Below are 14797 nucleotides of genomic sequence, written 5' to 3'. Positions count from 1 at the left end.
ATAAAATGGCCACCTGGACTATTTACATTGACCCCCCCTCCCTTTTTGTACACTGCTGCTACTCGCTGTTTATTATCTATGCATAGTCACATCACCCCTAAATACATGAACAAATGACCTCAACTAACCTGAACGCCCGCACTGACTGTACCGATACCCCCTGTATATAGCCTCGTTATTGTTATTATTATTGTGATACTTGTTATTATTACTTTTAATTTTAGTCTGCCTGGTAAATATTTTCTTAACTCTTCTTGAACTGCACTGTTGGTTAAGGGCTTGTAAGTAAGCATTTCACGGTAAGGTCTACACTTGTTGTATTCGGCGCATGTGACAAATAAAGTTTGATTTGATTTACAGGTGGTGTATAGGAAGTGAGTCCCTGTGGAGTCAGCTAGAGGACAGACAGGAAGGCTCATTGTGTACAGGAAGTGAGTCCCTGTGTAGTCAGCTAGAGGACAGACAGGAAGGCTCTTAGGCTCAGTGTACAGGAAGTGAGTCCCAGTTGTGTCAGCTAGAGGGAGAGAATACAACAGCAGAATGTGGTCAGAAACCCTTTCGATGAAAGTCTTCCCATCTATGTATGGGTCCTATTCCCTCGGCTCTGGGTCTATGAATGGGTCCTATTCCCTCTGTTCTGGGTCTATGGCTATGTATGGGTCCTATTCCCTCTGTTCTGGGTCCTATTCCCTCTGCTCTGGGTCTATGAATGGGTCCTATTCCCTCTGTTCTGGGTCTATGAATGGGTCCTATTCCCTCTGCTCTGGGTCTACGGCTATGTATGGGTCCTATTCCCTCTGTTCTGGGTCTATGAATGGGTCCTATTCCCTCTGCTCTGGGTCTATGAATGGGTCCTATTCCCTCTGCTCTGGGTCTATGAATGGGTCCTATTCCCTCTGCTCTGGGTCAATGAATGGGTCCTATTCCCTCTGCTCTGGGTCAATGAATGGGTCCTATTCCCTCTGCTCTGGGACTATGGCTATGCATGGGTCCTATTCCCTCTGCTCTGGATCTATGAATGGGTCCTATTCCCTCTGCTCTGGGTCAATGAATGGGTCCTATTCCCTCTGCTCTGGGTCTATGAATGGGTCCTATTCCCTCTGCTCTGGGTCTATGGTTTTGAATGGGTCTTATTCCCTCTGCTCTGGGTCTATGGCTATGAATGGGTCCTATTCCCTCTGTTCTGGGTCTATGAATGGGTCCTATTCCCTCTGCTCTGGATCTATGAATGGGTCCTATTCCCTCTGCTCTGGGTCAATGAATGGGTCCTATTCCCTCTGCTCTGGGTCTATGAATGGGTCCTATTCCCTCTGCTCTGGGTCTATGGTTTTGAATGGGTCTTATTCCCTCTGCTCTGGGTCTATGGCTATGAATGGGTCCTATTCCCTCTGTTCTGGGTCTATGAATGGGTCCTATTCCCTCTGTTCTGGGTCTATGAATGAGTCCTATTCCCTCTGCTCTGGGTCTATGAATGGGTCCTATTCCCTCTGCTCTGGGTCTATGAATGGGTCCTATTCCCTCTGTTCTGGGTCTATGAATGGGTCCTTTTCCCTCTGTTCTGGGTCTATGAATGGGTCCTATTCCCTCTGCTCTGGGTCTATGAATGGGTCCTTTTCCCTCTGTTCTGGGTCTATGAATGGGTCCTATTCCCTCTGCTCTGGGTCTATGAATGGGTCCTTTTCCCTCTGTTCTGGGTCTATAAATGGGTCCTATTCCCTCTGCTCTGGGTCTATGAATGGGTCCTATTCCCTCTGTTCTGGGTCTATGAATGGGTCCTTTTCCCTCTGTTCTGGGTCTATGAATGGGTCCTTTTCCCTCTGTTCTGGGTCTATGAATGGGTCATATTCCCTCTGCTCTGGGTCTATGAATGGGTCCTTTTCCCTCTGTTCTGGGTCTATGAATTGGTCCTATTCCCTCTGCTCTGGGTCTATGAATGGGTCCTTTTCCCTCTGTTCTGGGTCTATAAATGGGTCCTATTCCCTCTGCTCTGGGTCTATAAATGGGTCCTATTCCCTCTGTTCTGGGTCTATAAATGGGTCCTATTCCCTCTGTTCTGGGTCTATAAATGGGTCCTATTCCCTCTGTTCTGGGTCTATAAATGGGTCCTATTCCCTCTGTTCTGGGTCTATAAATGGGTCCTATTCCCTCTGCTCTGGGTCTATGAATGGGTCCTATTCCCTCTGCTCTGGGTAGAAAGTGTTCTTCTTGACAGTCCTCTATACTGTCCCCTTCATTCAGTGTCCTGTTCTCTCAGCATCTCCGTCAGCCAGTTGATCACGTCCTATTGTTCCAGGATCTCTACAGGCCCATACCGCTACTACATGGGGAACTGAAACTTGGAAACATTAGGGGGGGGGACATATTTACTGTCTGGGGACAGTTACATCATCGTTTTAATTCACTTAAAATAGCTAACAGAGTTCAATATGAATGTCGTCTTTTTGAAGGCACTAACAGAGGCTAACTTGACCAAAGCCTACGGGGAAATGAATGGGTTTTAGGATAAACGCTGAAAGTAAGGTCTGTGTTAAACACAGGTTTAGGAGATCTTATACATTTTGTTCTATGAGAATCTTCAGCTAACGTTAATGTCATCAAAATAAACGTATAAAGGTCATGTTAAATGACCTTATTTTCATATTTTCAGCGTTTATTCCAAAACCTCATTCCTACCCCCCAATGACTGAACGAGACAGAGGTTTCATTTCTTTTCCTCTTTACGACTACAAACTGGTGAGCTCTATAGCTTGGTTACCCTGTTACTCTAGGAAACTCCTCTTTAGAGTTCACTGAACGTCACGGTGATTAAAAGAACCAACCGCCAACAAGGCATTCTCAGGGGAGTCGTCGACAAGGCATTCTCAGGGGAGTCGTCGACAAGGCATTCTCAGGGGAGTCGTCGACAAGGCATTCTCAGGGGAGTCGTCGACAAGGCATTCTCAGGGGAGTCGTCGACAAGGCATTCTCAGGGGAGTCGTCGACAAGGCATTCTCAGGGGAGTCGTCGACAAGGCATTCTCAGGGGAGTCTGACAAAGTAATGTAGTAATACTCTTGGTGTTAAGCTGGGCATGAGAGAGAGATAGAGGGAGATAACACTGTGTGTGTGTGTGTGTGTGTGTGTGTGTGTGTGTGTGTGTGTGTGTGTGTGTGTGTGTGTGTAGTAACATACTCTTAGTGTCCAGCTGGGCTCGGTACTTGGAGAATCCCTTCAGTCGGACCCTCTCCCCCAGCAGCTGTAGGAACTCCTCCAGAGCAGGACCTGCTGAATCATTATTATACATATCCTCTTCACTGCTCTGTCCCGACGCACAGTACATCACCCCCACCTTCAACTGGAAACTCAACTACAGAGACAGAGGCAGAGAGAGGAGAGGAGAGAAGAGAGGAGAGAGAGACAGAGAGAGACAGAGCGAGACAGAGAGCGACAGAGAGACAGAGAGCGAGACAGAGAGCGAGACAGAGAGCGAGACAGAGAGCGAGACAGAGAGCGAGACAGAGAGCGAGACAGAGAGCGAGACAGAGAGAGAGACAGAAAGAGAGACAGAGAGAGAGACAGAGAGAGAGACAGAGAGAGGAGAGAGGAGGGAGAGGAGGGAGAGGAGAGAGAGAGAGGAGAGAGAGAGGAGAGAGAGAGGAGAGAGAGAGAGACAGAGAGAGACAGAGAGAGGAGAGAGAGAGACAGACAGAGAGAGAGAGAGGAGAGAGAGACAGAGACAGAGAGAGAGAGAGAGGAGAGAGAGATAGAGAAGGAAAGAGAGAGAGACAGAGAGGGATAGAGAAGGAAAGAGAGAGAGAGAGAGAGAGAGAGAAGGAAGGAAAGAGAGAGAGAGAGAGAGAGAGAGAGAGAGAGAAGGAAAGAGAGAGAGACAGAGAGGGATAGAGAAGGAAAGAGAGAGAGAGAGAGAGAGAGAAGGAAAGAGAGAGAGAGAGAGAGAGAGAAGGAAGGAAAGAGAGAGAGAGAGAGAGAGAGAGAGAGAGAGAGAGAGAAGGAGAGAGAGATAGAGAAGGAAAGAGAGAGAGACAGAGAGGGATAGAGAAGGAAAGAGAGAGAGAGAGAGAGAGAGAAGGAAGGAAAGAGAGAGAGAGAGAGAGAGAGAGAGAAGGAAGGAAAGAGAGAGAGAGAGAGAGAGAGAGAGAGAGAGAGAGAGAGAGAGAGAGAGAGAGAGAAGGAGAGATTACATTAGTGCTATTTAAAGTTCTCTGCAAGTAATAAATTGTGAGACTTTCATGTTATTTTTCTGTGTTGTCTTATTGGTAACTTTCTCTAAATCCCCAGGTTCTCTCAGAGATCACAGTTTGAAGACTTCCGGAATCAGGAGGGAATAAGCAGGAAATCCAGAATCCCTGGAGGAAAGTTAGTATCATTTTACAACCCTACTTGTGTCCTTACCCCCTGTTCGTCCAGCTTCATCAGCTGCTCTGTGACTTTAGGTGTGTTAAGTGCCAGTCTGAGACAGTGGGCGGTCAGCTCTGGTACCAGGTAATCTAGCACCTCTTTGAGGGGTAGACCCCGAGCCAGGCCATGCTTAGAGGTGGAGGGCACCGCATCTTCCAGAATGGACCCACGCAGGGTGGTGAGCTAGAGGGGAGAGGTGATAGGAAGTGGGGTGAGGAGAGGAGGCAGGGAAGGAAGAGAGGGATAAAGAGACATCCATTATTACACCAGACCGGGCTGTCTAATCTGGCTCCCTATTCCCTTTAAAGTAGTGCACTACTTATGGAAAAGGGTACCACAGTGACAGAAAAGTGTTCTTCCAACTTCTTCTTCTATGTTGTTAGTACTTCATGGCCAACGGAGAGAGGGACAAACAGAGAGAGCGAGGGACAAACAGAGAGAGCGAGGGACAAACAGAGAGAGCGAGGGACAAACAGAGAGAGCGAGGGACAAACAGAGAGAGCGACGGAGAAACAGAGAGAGCGAGGGAGAAACAGAGAGAGCGAGGGAGAAACAGAGAGAGCGAGGGAGAAACAGAGAGAGCGAGGGACAAACAGAGACAGCGAGGGACAAACAGAGAGAGCGAGGGACAAACAGAGAGAGCGAGGGACAAACAGAGAGAGCGAGGGAGAAACAGAGAGAGAGGGAGAAACAGAGAGAGCGAGGGACAAACAGAGAGAGCGAGGGACAAACAGAGAGAGCGAGGGACAAACAGAGAGAGCGACGGACAAACAGAGAGAGCGACGGAGAAACAGAGAGAGCGAGGGAGAAACAGAGAGAGCGAGGGAGAAACAGAGAGAGCGAGGGAGAAACAGAGAGAGCGAGGGACAAACAGAGAGAGCGAGGGACAAACAGAGAGAGCGAGGGACAAACAGAGAGAGCGAGGGACAAACAGAGAGAGCGAGGGAGAAACAGAGAGAGAGGGAGAAACAGAGAGAGCGAGGGACAAACAGAGAGAGAGAGGGACAAACAGAGAGAGCGAGGGACAAACAGAGAGAGCGAGGGACAAACAGAGAGAGCGAGGGACAGAGAGAGCGAGGGACAAACAGAGAGAGCGAGGGACAAACAGAGAGAGCGAGGGACAAACAGAGAGAGCGAGGGACAAACAGAGAGAGCGAGGGACAAACAGAGAGAGCGAGGGACAAACAGAGAGAGCGAGGGACAAACAGAGAGAGCGAGGGACAAACAGAGAGAGCGACGGAGAAACAGAGAGAGCGAGGGACAAACAGAGAGAGCGAGGGAGAAACAGAGAGAGAGAGGGAGAAACAGAGAGAGCGAGGGACAAACAGAGAGAGCGAGGGACAAACAGAGAGAGCGAGGGACAAACAGAGAGAGCGAGGGACAAACAGAGAGAGCGAGGGAGAAACAGAGAGAGCGAGGGAGAAACAGAGAGAGCGAGGGAGAAACAGAGAGAGCGAGGGAGAAACAGAGAGAGCGAGGGAGAAACAGAGAGAGCGAGGGAGAAACAGAGAGAGCGAGGGAGAAACAGAGAGAGCGACGGAGAAACAGAGAGGGCAAGGGAGAAAGAAAGAGAATAAATAAAAACAACCCATATTTATGTTTATTTATTTTCCTTTTGCATATCGTTAAAACACTGTATATAGACATATGACATTTGGAATGTCTCTATTCCTTTGGAATTTAAGGCTAAAACTAAATTCCTGAGGGGAGAGCACACACACACACACACCGGTTAAAACAACCTTCAGTGGGAGGACAGCATTAATAATAGAAAGGTGTAGAAGGACCTGCCTTTATATCTAACTAACAGTAAACACACAGAGTCAAGTCCAGTGTGTGTGTGTGTGTGTGTGTATGTCCCTGTGCTCTCACTGAGAAGTGACTCACAGTACAGTACTGTGTCCTTGGGTTTTTAAATGCGGTTAAATATGCTGGATATTATTACATGTGATCGAGTGTATTATTGTAGTGTTCTGACGGAGACCCTGTGGAGGTAAATGTGTTGATGGTGGAGAGGACCCAGAACACTGGACTAAACTAGTCTTCCTCTGACGTGGTCTCAACCTACACACACTCACACACCTGCCCACCTTCCAGGCTGGAAATAGCAGCAAGTGCAGAAGAGAAGAGAGAAGTGCAGAGGAGTAGAGAGGACAGGTGGAGCGAGGAGAGGTGGAATGGAGGAGAGAGAAGTGCAGAGGAGGAGAGAGGAGAGGTAGAATGGAGTAGAGAGGACAGGAGGAGAGAGGAGAGGTAGAATGGAGTAGAGAGGACAGGAGGAGAGAGGAGAGGTAGAATGGAGTAGAGAGGACAGGAGGAGAGAGGAGAGGTGGAATGGAGGAGAGAGAAGTGCAGAGGAGGAGAGAGGAGAGGTGGAATGGAGGAGAGAGAAGTGCAGAGGAGGAGAGGTAGAATGGAGGAGAGAGGACAGGTGGAGAGAGGAGAGGTGGACTGGAGGAGAGAGGACAGGTGGAGAGAGAACAGGTAGAGAGAGGACAGGTGGAGAGAGGACAGGTGGAGAGAGGACAGCAGGAGAGAGGACAGCAGGAGAGAGGACAGGTGGAGAGAGGACAGGTGGAGAGAGGACAGGTGAGGGGGGACAGGTGGAGAGAGGACAGGTAGGGAGAGGACAGGTGGAGAGAGGACAGGTGGAGAGAGGACAGGTGGAGAGAGGACAGCAGGAGAGAGGACAGCAGGAGAGAGGACAGGTAAGGAGAGAGGACAGGTAAGGAGAGAGGACAGGTAAGGAGAGAGGACAGGTGGAGAGAGGACAGGTAGAGAGAGGACAGGTGGAGAGAGGACAGGTAGAGAGAGGACAGGTAGAGAGAGGACAGGTAGAGAGAGGACAGGTAGAGAGAGGACAGGTGGGGAGAGGACAGGTAGAGAGAGGAGAGAGGACAGGTGGAGAGGAGAAGAGAGGAGAGAAGAGAAGGGAGGGATGATAACATTACTGGTTACAATACTGCAGGCTCTCAGGAAAAGGAGTGAGTGAGTGAGTGAGTGAGTGAGTGAGTGAGTGAGTGAGTGAGTGAGTGAGTGAGTGAGTGAGTGAGTGAGTGAGTGAGTGAGTGAGTGAGTGAGTGAGTGAGTGAGTGAGTGAGTGAGTGAGTGAGTGAGGGAGATGACTGACATTATTGCCTATAGTATAGTATACCAGGGTCTAAGGAATTGAAGAGGTAGTTGAAGCTGATTGACTTGAGAAGTTGAGATCAATGAGTAGTGGGAAATGAAGAGGAGAGAATACACTATGAACAAGCCTGGTTATTCACTAGCAAAAAGAATATAAACAAGAGCAGGGAGAAAGGACAGACGGGAGGGGCTTTAGTTAGTGTACTGTCTTGTTACCTCGCTGGTTCTGAAGATGACTCTGTAATTGTACTGTTGTCCATGCTCCTTGTGTTCCTCTAGTTTCTCTCTCCTCAGACTCACTGCTACTGGACCCAGAGTCTCATCTACGCCCAGGTAGTTCCAATGCTCTGGACCAAACAGAGGGAGGGAGGAGAGAGAAGGAAAGAGAGAGCGTGGGAACGAGACAGGAAGAGAGATGGGGATTTTAGAGGGGGAGAAGTAGCACACACAACCTGATCTAAATCTACAGCCTGATGTAAACCTACAGCCTGATGTAAACCTACAGCCTGATGTAAACCTACAGCCTGATGTAAACCTACAGCCTGATGTAAACCTACAACCTGATGTAAACCTACAGCCTGATGTAAACCTACAACCTGTCTACAACCTGATGTAAACCTACAACCTGATGTAAACCTACAACCTGATGTAAACCTACAGCCTGATGTAAACCTACAGCCTGATGTAAACCTACAGCCTGATGTAAACCTACAGCCTGATGTAAACCTACAGCCTGATGTAAACCTACAACCTGATGTAAACCTACAGCCTGATGTAAACCTACAACCTGTCTACAACCTGATGTAAACCTACAACCTGATGTAAACCTACAACCTGATGTAAACCTACAGCCTGATCTAAACCTACAGCCTGCTGATGTAAACCTACAACCTGATGTAAACCTACAGCCTGATGTAAACCTACAGCCTGATGTAAATCTACAGCCTGATGTAAACCTACAACCTGATGTAAACCTACAGCCTGATGTAAACCTACAGCCTGATCTAAACCTACAGCCTGATGTAAACCTACAACCTGATGTAAACCTACAGCCTGATGTAAACCTACAGCCTGATGTAAACCTACAGCCTGATGTAAACCAACAGCCTGATGTAAACCTACAGCCTGCTGATGTAAACCTACAGCCTGCTGATGTAAACCTACAGCCTGCTGATGTAAACCTACAGCCTGATGTAAACCTACAACCTGATGTAAACCTACAACCTGATGTAAACCTACAACCTGATGTAAACCTACAGCCTGATGTAAACCTACAGCCTGATGTAAACCTACAACCTGATGTAAACCTACAACCTGATGTAAACCTACAGCCTGATGTAAACCTACAGCCTGATGTAAATCTACAGCCTGATGTAAACCTACAGCCTGATGTAAACCTACAGCCTGATGTAAACCTACAACCTGATGTAAACCTACAACCTGATGTAAACCTACAACCTGTCTACAACCTGATGTAAACCTACAGCCTGATGTAAACCTACAGCCTGATGTAAACCTACAGCCTGATGTAAACCTACAGCCTGATGTAAACCTACAACCTGATGTAAACCTACAACCTGATGTAAACCTACAGCCTGATGTAAACCTACAACCTGATGTAAACCTACAGCCTGATGTAAACCTACAGCCTGATGTAAACCTACAGCCTGATGTAAACCTACAGCCTGATGTAAACCTACAACCTGATGTAAACCTACAACCTGTCTACAACCTGATGTAAACCTACAGCCTGATGTAAATCTACAGCCTGATGTAAATCTACAGCCTGATGTAAACCTACAGCCTGATGTAAACCTACAGCCTGATGTAAACCTACAGCCTGATGTAAACCTACCTGCTTTCAGATTCTATTTTCAGACAATCTTATATTTCCAAAGATCAAATATCCAAACGACTTTAGAAATGAATAAATCAACATCTCTATGGTCTGTAGTAGTAGGACCCTAACTCTCCCTCTCTACCATCCATTGCTTCCTCCCTCCCTCCCTCCTTGTAGGTAGAATCACTTCCTGTCATAGTACCCTAACTCTCCCTCTCTACCATCCATCCTTTTCTCCCTCCCTCCTTGTAGGTAGAAGCACTTCCTGTCATAGTACCCCAGGTCCCTCCCTCTCTCAATCCATCCTTCCCTCCCTCTCACCTCTCAGATAGAAGTATTTCCTGTAGTAATAAGCCCCCAGGTCACAGTGTTCTACAGATCGTTTGGCCCTGTCGGCGTGTTGTCCCTGTCCATCTTTAGGGGCCTCCAGCACGGCCACCCCGGCATTGGTGAAGTGGGGGAGAGTGGTCTCCAGGGGCCCCTCCTCTGAGCCACCTCCCCCCCCAGAGCTCCCTCCACTGCCTATACTACCCTGCTGGGAGGGGGAAAGAGGAGCAATGTTAGTATGGAGGTAAGGGTAAAGGGGTAACATTTATTTGAGTTGACATAAGCTTGCAGTACATGCTTATATACTGCTTATGAATGCATTATTTATGGGTTCTAAATAGTTAAATGATCCTTGGTATGACCATCTTAATAAAACAATTCCATATGACCATCTTAAAACAATTCCATATGACCATCTTAAAACAATTCCATGTGACCATCTTAAAACTATTCCATATGTCAGCTTAGTAGAAGCCCAGTCCCAGGTAGCCTGGAGGGTAGGAGCATTGGGCCAGTAACCATAAGGTTGCTGGATCAAATCCCCAAGCTGACAAGGTAAAAATCTGTCATTCTGGTGAAAGAGTTGAGCTAATGCAGAGATTTAAGGTCTCGTAAAGTTATGTCTTTGTCCAATATCTATGATGGTAATGGTATCAGAGTTATCCAGATAACAAATTCCATTACCTGATCTGTGAGTGAGTGTATATTGCGTGGGTGTGTGCCTGCATGCATTCGTATTGCCGGTGTGTGTGAATGTTCATGCCAGTGTATTTATCGTATCCTCGTCCTACCTGTTTAGAAGGGCTGATGTTCCTTTCTCCCTCTCCTCCCAGTTCATTCCTGAAACAGGGACAGTTCAGCACCAGTTCATTGCTCTTGTCATCCCCAGGATCCAGGGCAGGGTTAGTGCCATGTCCCCCTCCTGTACCCGGACACCCCTCCTTCCCACTTAGCTCCTCCTGCGACCCGCACGGAGACCCGCCCCCACCGTATACTCCGCTCTGATTGGACGAGAGGGAGGAAGTGGCAGAGGCCGAGGCGGCGGCGGCAGCAGAAGCTCCTGTGGTGGTGTTCTTGCGTTTCCCACCGGACTGTCGTCCCTGGATGGCCTCGTTGAGGTCAAAGAGGATACTCTGCACGTCAAAGTGGGCGAAGCCCTTCTGACAGGTCCAGGGTTTGGGGCTGTTACCGTCCTCCCGCCCCCCGTCTTCTATGTCTGATCCGGCACGGGACGAGTCGCCCTCGGCCTTGACGCTACGAAGCTTCCGGAAGATGGACTCCCCGCCCGTCTCCGACTGGAATAAGATAAAACATTGACTTCATTATCCCCATGGGAAATGTTGTTTGCTTCACTGTGCATAAACACAAACACATTAACAAATAAAGTATGGGTAAAACATTTTGATAACATTGATGAAATGTAATATTGGTGTAACGTACAGACTCATAATAACAAAGTTAAACAGAAACATATCAAGCATAGACCATTACAGACAAGATGGATACAATCAACCATCGAGGAGATAGTAAACCACGCAGTTTGTGTTCAATACCTTGGATCTCCTCTTGAGGTGTTTCTCCCTTTCCTTCAGGCGACTGGCGGGGCTACCTCTGGCAGTACCCAGGGGTCCATCAGGAAGATCTAAGGCAGCCTGTTTGTGCGGGGCGACCGTCAGCAGCTCCCCGAGTCTGTCCGGTGCTGGGCTGCGCTGGTCTGGAGCATCCTGGGATGTATAACCCTGGAATTAATGGATTTATTTGACATATTTAAAATACATATAGAGCTGCCTCAGGAATATAACAATACATACATTCAACAAGTAACAATTAGGTTTAGGAAGATTAGGTTTATTTGAACATCTTGGTACATATGCAGAACCATACATAAAATGTGATTTCATGATAAGAAATTAAAATATATATGGACAGTGCATCATAAATAACTGATATATATCAGAAAGGTATACCACTAAATCAATCAATTAAAGCACAAACCTTGAGCATATCGAAGAAGCTTTCCCCTGAGCCTGTATGTTTGTCTATGGAGGAGGTGCTTCCGTACTCTCGGTGCATGGGCGTCCAGCCAGAGAAGGACCAGCCCTCGCCCCCGTCACCCTCCAGCTCAGAGATAGTGATGTCACTGTTGGAGCGCTGGCGGATACGCCTCATGCCTTTACGTGGCGAGCCCTGGTAGCCGTCTGGCGACAGGTAGCGGTTGTCTTTGCTGTGATGTCTGCTGTGGTGCATCTTGCTCTTCAGGGTGTTGTGGATGTTCCGGAGCATCGACGAGTCCTGAGGGCTGATCAGGTGGCCCAGTTTAGCCGACAGGTTGCTATGGGCCGTGGGCGCCGAGCCTGAACCCGAGCTCCGCTCTCGTTCTCTTTCTCCTCCCGACCCACGTTCTCCTCCCAACCCGCGTTCTCCGCCCGACCCGCGTTCTCCGCCACCTGAAGATGACATGGTAGAACTTGGAGAGTCCGTATCTACGGTGATGTGCCACACTCCACCCGTTCCGTCCCTTTTGGGGGGCCAGTCTGCCACGCGGGCCCTGACCCCCATCTTGGGAACCCCCGGGGTGGAGGATGAAGAGGAGCCAGACGAGGAAGAGGAGGTGAGGTGGGCGCTCTCGGAGCGAGGTGGGGGGGCGCCACCGTTGGGGAGGCGCAGACGACGAGTGTAGAATTCATCAGAGGCAGGTACCGAGCCGCCCACCGAACGCTCCGTCTGAGACCGCTTCAGACTGGTCATGGTGGGGTAAGGTTAGGGGGTAAGGTGGGGCTCAGCAGTAGAGATGGATCATTATGCCCAGGGAGAGGAGAGGATAGAGAGCCTCACAGAGCATTGGTGGCAGGGAGGACTGGAGGAGGACGGACAGAATGTTGTAGCTAGTGCTGGTTCTCAGGTCTGCATGCTGCTTCGGTCTCTGGTGGGCAAGGTGAACTCTGCAGAGGAGAGAGGAGAGAGGAGAGAAAGAGAGAGAGAGAGAAAGAGAGAGGGAGGAAGAGGAGAGAGGAAGAGGAGAGAGAGGAAGAGGACAGAAGGGTTAGATTCTGGGTTAGGCCTCGATGTCAGAGAGGCTATAATACATCTGAAGTTGTTTTTTATCAAGCAGAATAAACAAATAGACATTACATGAGATCCAGACAGCTGTTGTTAAAGAAGCACCTGAATGTCTCTGTGACAGAAAGTAGCATCTACGTACACAAGACCTGCTAAAACTTGGATTCACAAAACCTTCATCTGTTAAGAGAATAATAATTTAAGATGGGCTACTTCAGTTAATTTCAAACCAACTGATTACCTAAGATAACGCAATACTTATCAGTTGACACACGGCTGTTCGTTATCAGATGAGAAAGCTACACTATATATACAAAAGTATGTGGACACCCCTTCAAATGAGTGGATTCAGCTATTTCAGCCACACCTGTTGATGCCAAGTGTGTAAAATTGAGCACACAGCCATTCAATCTCCAAAAACAAACATTGGCAGTAGAATGGCCTTACTGAAGAGCTCAGGGACTTTCAACGTGGCACAGTCATATGATGCCACCCTTCCAACAAGTCCATCAATGGACCCAAAGACAGTCAGACAAGTTCTGAAAAGGACCATAGATAACAGACCCAAACGGACTAGTGCAGGTTAATCAGAGAGAACCGTTCAGATCCGAGAGCAGAAAGAGAGAGGAAGAAACCAATGACCGGACGATGCCAGCGCCATCGATAAACAAGTGATATTGACCAAATGAGCCACAGTCACCTGTCCTTAAAAACAGATCACCCAAAAAGTTTTTACTTTCCTAAAGCAATAATGGTCCACCTTACGGTTCAGCTGTCAGAGATGTGTGTTAAATGCATCAGGGCGTTAGTTGTCTGTACCGGCACCAAAACTCCAGTATTTTTCCTTCATAGCATGTTCTCCATCTTCTTTTTAAATAGCGAGCCAATTTGACTGATCTAAACTAGTTTTCTCAGGGCTCTCTCTCATCCCTCTGCAGCAGACATATGGTGAGCAATATGTTTGGCACATCGAATCACAAAAAAAAAATCACAGTATCGAATTGCAATTCATATAGAATCGTGAGAATCGCAATACATATCGTATCGGCACCAAAGTATCGTTAAATGTGCTGGCAGTATTTTTCCGACATAGTAGCCTAACGTAGTAGCCTAATTCTATTATTGCAGCAAACAAAACATTACAACTTCAATTGACAAAAGAAAATGGCTCAACAGAATGAAATAAAACACTTGTTTATTTAAAGAACTGGTTTAGAACAGGCTATATTGCAACAATTACCAACAAAAGGCGAGTGCCTACCATACTCAAAAAATGACAGCAATTAGGCTAATGATATTTATTTTACAACAGGCCTACTTGTTGTAAAATAAATATTTACTACTTAAACTAAATACGGACCACAAAATGACAGTTCGAACTTAATTTAGCCAACAAAAATGTCTCAACAGAATGAAACAAAACACTTTTTCTATATTTAAAGAACTGGTTTAAATTAATAAATAGGCCTACAACAATAATAATGATATACAATAACAATGATAAAACAAATTATAATAAATACAAAAAAAATAAAACGAAAATTACATCAAACCTGAATAGCGAGTTGCACACAGTCCATTTGGCTGCGTCAACATTCTCATTTTTGTCCACTACAATATTAAAACATGTCCCCATGGACATTCCCCTGGGTGGCTTCTTTTCAATACAGCCTAAATATATAGATATACGCCTAAAGCTGGTACTTTCTTTTACTTCAATGAAAAAGGCCTTCATCTTCATAATCAACAGTGGACTCGCTCCCTCACCTACTCACTCCCTCCCTCCCCTCACTCCCTCCCTCCCTCCCTCCCTCCCTCCCTCCCTCACCTCACTAAGTGCATGTGAGCAGAGATCTGTATATAATGATAACATTGTCATGTCTCTGCCCTAACAACGGGTGTCGTTGTCCCAGAGGCAAGGAAGGCAGGCGACAAGCTTAGGTCCACAATAAACCCATAGAAACACACTGGGCTTATTTTGGTGAGAGTGAAACCTCTCGATTTGCCACCTGCTCTCTAATATGAGGTGAGCGGACGGAACCGG

At 47.4% G+C, this 14797-nt stretch overlaps 1 protein-coding gene across 4 annotated transcripts in view; it reads right to left on the bottom strand.

The window, feature by feature from the left end:
- The window catches only part of sipa1l1 (signal-induced proliferation-associated 1 like 1), a 295071-nt gene that overhangs the window by 157523 nt on the left and 122751 nt on the right, over positions 1-14797 (bottom strand). For all 4 annotated transcript variants that reach the window (XR_006770346.1, XM_045721113.1, XM_045721112.1 and 1 more), the window contains 7 exons: positions 11689-12635; positions 11247-11432; positions 10485-10988; positions 9688-9901; positions 7743-7873; positions 4392-4580; positions 3171-3345 (listed from right to left, as the gene is read on the bottom strand). Coding sequence is in view for 3 of the 4 variants with exons in the window: in XM_045721113.1 (XP_045577069.1) it covers positions 3171-3345; positions 4392-4580; positions 7743-7873; positions 9688-9901; positions 10485-10988; positions 11247-11432; positions 11689-12441 (2152 nt within the window). In the remaining variant the exon portion in view is untranslated. The remainder of the gene's footprint in view (positions 1-3170; positions 3346-4391; positions 4581-7742; positions 7874-9687; positions 9902-10484; positions 10989-11246; positions 11433-11688; positions 12636-14797) is intronic.

Source organism: Salmo salar, chromosome ssa06, assembly GCF_905237065.1.
Source record: "Salmo salar chromosome ssa06, Ssal_v3.1, whole genome shotgun sequence".
Taxonomy (NCBI): domain Eukaryota; kingdom Metazoa; phylum Chordata; class Actinopteri; order Salmoniformes; family Salmonidae; genus Salmo; species Salmo salar.
The sequence above is the reverse complement of the archived record's forward strand: the minus strand, read 5'-3'. Positions and strand labels throughout refer to the sequence as shown.